This window comes from Entelurus aequoreus, linkage group LG21, assembly GCF_033978785.1.
Source record: "Entelurus aequoreus isolate RoL-2023_Sb linkage group LG21, RoL_Eaeq_v1.1, whole genome shotgun sequence".
Taxonomy (NCBI): Eukaryota; Metazoa; Chordata; class Actinopteri; order Syngnathiformes; family Syngnathidae; genus Entelurus; species Entelurus aequoreus.
In genome coordinates, this window is record NC_084751.1 from 10529857 (window position 1) to 10534856 (window position 5000).

The 5000-nt window shown below is 38.5% G+C and overlaps 1 protein-coding gene across 2 annotated transcripts in view; it reads left to right on the forward strand.

Annotated features, from left to right (window-relative positions):
- The window catches only part of helq (helicase, POLQ like), a 23249-nt gene that overhangs the window by 13127 nt on the left and 5122 nt on the right, over nt 1–5000 (forward strand). For both annotated transcript variants that reach the window (XM_062030892.1, XM_062030891.1), the window contains exons 13-14: nt 2685–2842; nt 2911–3009. In XM_062030892.1, coding sequence (XP_061886876.1) covers nt 2685–2842; nt 2911–3009 — 257 coding nt within the window. The remainder of the gene's footprint in view (nt 1–2684; nt 2843–2910; nt 3010–5000) is intronic.

Below are 5000 nucleotides of genomic sequence, written 5' to 3' on the forward strand. Positions count from 1 at the left end.
GATTTATATATTTAAAAAAAAAACTAGCGACCCCGAAAGGGACAAGCGGTAGAAAATGGATGGATTGATAGTTAAGTTAAAGTTAAAGTACCAATGATTGTCACACACACACTAGGTGTAGCGAAATTATTCTCTGCATTTGACCCATTAACTTTGATCCCTCCCTGGGAGGTGAGGGGAGCAGTGAGCAGCAGCAGTGGCCGCGCCCGGGAATCATTTTTTGTGATTTAACCCCCAATTCCAACCCTTGATGCTGAGGGAGGTAATGGGTCCCATTTTTATAGTCTTTGGTATGACTCGGCCGGGATTTGAACTCACGACCTACCGATCTCAGGGCACTCTAACCACTAGGCCACTGAGTAGGTGGAAGATGGCAGAGGGATTCGCTTCCTTGGATTTTCCTTTTAGCGATGTAGACCACGTCCAGGAAACCCACAATGTGTATCCTTGGCCACATTCGGACAAATGTGTGCGTCTGGATAAAACAATGACCAACACATTCATTTGAGTTGTTTACCATGAAAGCCCAAATCAAAACTGCTCTCAACATGGAAGAGGTGGAATACACTTTTAAGAACACACATGATGGTACATTTAATTTCCATCGGTGTTTTACAACAAGACAGTAGCTGACATTTTGTTAATTATTTCTACTCTTTATATTTGACATTGAATAGTTGAATCGTTTTGAAACAAACATGACTGCAATATATTTGTTATTAAATGCTAAAAAAATCACAAACTATTCAGATAAAGGAAGTGAGCTAATAGAATAAACATTATTTGTACTCTTTTGGAGCAGGTAGACGTGGAGAGGGAGTCGAAGAGACAGAAATTGGCTTTAAAATCCAAGGGAGAATCCACTAAAGCAGAAACAAAAAGGAACATGCAAGCTGCTTAGAATTTTGCCAGCAAGGCTCATGTCATTTTTTATTTTTTTTATTTTTTATTTTTTTTCATAAAGAAATACAATCATGTGTGCTTACGGACTGTATCCCTGCAGACTGTATTGATCTATATTGATATATAATGTATAGTGTTTTTTATGTTGATTTAATAATTTTAAAAACAATTATTTTTATTTTTTTTAATTTCATGTGCGGCCCGGTACCAGGGGGCCGCGGCCCGGTGGTTGAGGACCACTGGGCTAACCCACTAAATAACATAGAATAGAATAGAAAGTACTTCATTGATCCCTGGGGGAAATTCAGCACCACAGTTCGCTCACAATAGACAATAAACACTTTGGTATTTTTACATGTGAATAATATAAATACAGTCTATTATACAGCATTATTCACATGTGAATAATATAAATACAGTCTATTATACAGCATTATTCACATGTTGAATAACATAAATACAGTCTATTATACAGCATTATTCACATGTGAATAACATAAATACAGTCTATTATACAGCATTATTCACATGTGAATAACATAAATACAGTCTATTATACAGCATTATTCACATGTGAATAACATAAATACAGTCTATTATACAGCATTATTCACATGTGAATAATATAAATACAGTCTATTATACAGCATTATTCACATGTTGAATAACATAAATACAGTCTATTATACAGCATTATTCACATGTGAATAACATAAATACAGTCTATTATACAGCATTATTCACATGTGAATAACATAAATACAGTCTATTATACAGCATTATTCACATGTGAATAACATAAATACAGTCTATTATACAGCATTATTCACATGTGAATAACATAAATACAGTCTATTATACAGCATTATTCACATGTGAATAATATAAATACAGTCTATTATACAGCATTATTCACATGTGAATAACATAAATACAGTCTATTATACAGCATTATTCACATGTGAATAACATAAATACAGTCTATTATACAGCATTATTCACATGTGAATAATATAAATACAGTCTATTATACAGCATTATTCACATGTGAATAACATAAATACAGTCTATTATACAGCATTATTCACATGTGAATAATATAAATACAGTCTATTATACAGCATTATTCACATGTGAATAACATAAATACAGTCTATTATACATTTAAGTACAGTCAAAAAGGAACATATGCATTATACAGTCTGATGGCTGTCGGTATGAAGGACTTCCTGTGTCGTGACTGAAACGGACATAGTAATGTGTAAATAATGTCAATAACTAGATTAAACTATCTGTGGCTGTGAAGTGAACACTAGTAAGGTTGTAAATACTGTATAGAGTAGGCTAACCCATGTGGTTCCTGTGGATGTGAACATAATTACTGGAGTGACTAAATAACATAGTGACTGAAACACACATAGTGATTCATTTAGATGACTGGGGTATGTATTTATGTAAATTCTGTTGATAATTTTTCAATTCTTCAAACACTAAAACATCTTTAAATGGTGCTAATTTTTGCATGTTCAATTGCTGAAAAACCAGGAGCTGCGGCCCACAGATCCCTGGCTTATTTTCAGTCTTTTTCATTAAGTCCAAATCACATGCCTGCTGGTCAGAGCCAATCCGAAGGAACTGTTACTGTCGAAACGTGTCCTTTGTGAAGATTAGTCTCTTTGGAGAAAGAGAAAGACACGTCGCTTGTGCAAATTGAATCTGCGCACACGCAGATTGTGGTTTTACAGGGCAAGTTTTTGTGGCTTCATGTGAGTTTCTTTCAGGTTCTGTGGACCTGAGCCACAGCCAAGTTCTGTACCAAGACTTGTGCATCGGTCTGGAAGGCCTTCTCCTCAGCAGCTACCTGCACCTGGTCTACCTGGTCACGCCTTACGACATGACGCTGCAGTGCACGCCTGACTGGATGATCTTCTACACCCAGGTCAGCGCCATCTTCTCGGCCGCCACCTTGGCCACGGTTGTGTCACATGAAGCTTGCTAACGTTTCAGATGGCGTTGCTGTCGGCCGCGGAGCAGAAGATGTGTGCGCACGTCGGCGTCCCTGAGAGTCTCGTGGCGAGGAAAGCCGCCGGACAGGCGGTGAAAAAGGTAACATGGGACCAACGTTTACTCAAAGGTTCGCACAACAAATCTATGCCGCCTGAACAAAATAAACACATAAATGATTCTGTATGATTTTGCAAAGCAACTGTGAGTGACAGGTGACGACAACAGATTGTTCGTCAACACCAGACCTGGGCAAAGTAAGGCCCGGGGGCCACATGCGGCCCGTTGAGCTTTTCAATCTGGCCCGCCGGACATTCCCAAATAATTTTTTTAGATCTTTAAGATGGAAAGTGTAGCTGCCATTATGATGTGCAGTCATGTTTTCTAATGACCGGAAGTCTTCAACTATACTAAGTATTTCAATGGTCGGAATCTGCGCTTACGGATGATATACCAGTTACTATGGTAATCTAATTAGTTATTATGGTCATCTAATTAGTTATTATGGTAATCTACGTCACAGCAGCTCAGCCGAGGCACCAAGCAGTGTGGGCGGGAAGCGTTTCCACAGACGCGGAGGAGATTTTCACAACAAAGTTCTAAAGCTTAGTGATATATAGAATAGAATATAAATTATTTTTTTGATTCCTGGGGAAATTCAGCAAATATCAGGTATATCAGATTGTAGGTGGGTTTATTTTGTACCCTTCGCGTTCATATTTCACTGTTTGTTGCGTTTAACTTGATTGTAAAATATGTCGATCGAAAGGGGGTGTGACATTCATATGGTGTCAATATTCAGTGTTTTATCGGTCATAGAAAAATGTAAAATTCCATTACGTTTTTTAGGTGGTCTGTCATAACGTTTTTAGCATTCAATCAGACATTATTGTGAGGTTTTCTATTACTGTTCCTAAAAATAGATATACCGGCCTCCAGACACATTTTTTTCTTTAAATGTGGCCCCCGAGTCAAAATAATTGCCCAGGCCTGGTCAACACTGTTCAATTATTCTATCGTCTGTCGAGACGCTTTAAAGAGGACAGGAATCGATCACTTTACTCGAGCAAAACTCTTTATTGTCGGCCATAACAACACCAAAAACTGCTCATTTTCCACGGTACAAACCAGGCTAAATACCAACTCTTTGTCATCCTCACCTGCACCAACACACACACATAAGGCACTTAGCCAGTGATGCGTTTAAGGCCACACAAAAAGTCAGACAACTCCAACACCACACAAAGTGTAATTCCAATCAGATGTGTGCTTATTCTCCGGTCATTTATTAAGAATAGAGATGTCCGATAATATCGGACTGCCGATATTATCGGCCGATAAATGCTTTAAAATGTAATATCGGAAATTATCGGTATCGGTTTCAAATTATCGGTATCGGTTTCAAAAAGTAAAATGTATGACTTTTTAAAACGCCGCTGTGTACACGGACGTAGGGAGAAATACAGAGCGCCAGTAAACCTTAAAGGCACTTCCTTTGCGTGCCGGCCAAGTCACATAATATCTACGGCTTTTCACACACACAAGTGAATGCATGCATACTTGGTCAACAGCCATACAGGTCACACTGAGGGTGACCGTATAAACAACTTTAACACTGTTACAAATATGCGCCACACTGTGAACCCACACCAAACAAGAATGACATACACATTTCGGGAGAACATCCACACCGTAACACAACATAAACACAATAGAACAAATACCCAGAACCCCTTGCAGCACTAACTCTTCCGGGATGCTACAATATACACCCCTTTAACCCCCTACCTCCCCACTTCAACCCCGCCCCCCCCAAACCCGCCCACCTCAACCTCTTCATGCTCTCTCAGGGAGAGCATGTCCCAAATTCCAAGCTGCTGTTTTGAGGCATGTTTAAAAAATAATGCACTTTGTGACTTCAATAATAAATATGGCAGTGCCATGTTGGCATTTTTTTCCATAACTTGAGTTGATTTATTTTGGAAAACCTTGTTACAATGTTTAATGCATCCAGCGGGGCATCACAACAAAATTAGGCATAATAATGTGCTAATTCCAAGACTGTATATATCGGTATCGGTTGATATCGGTAT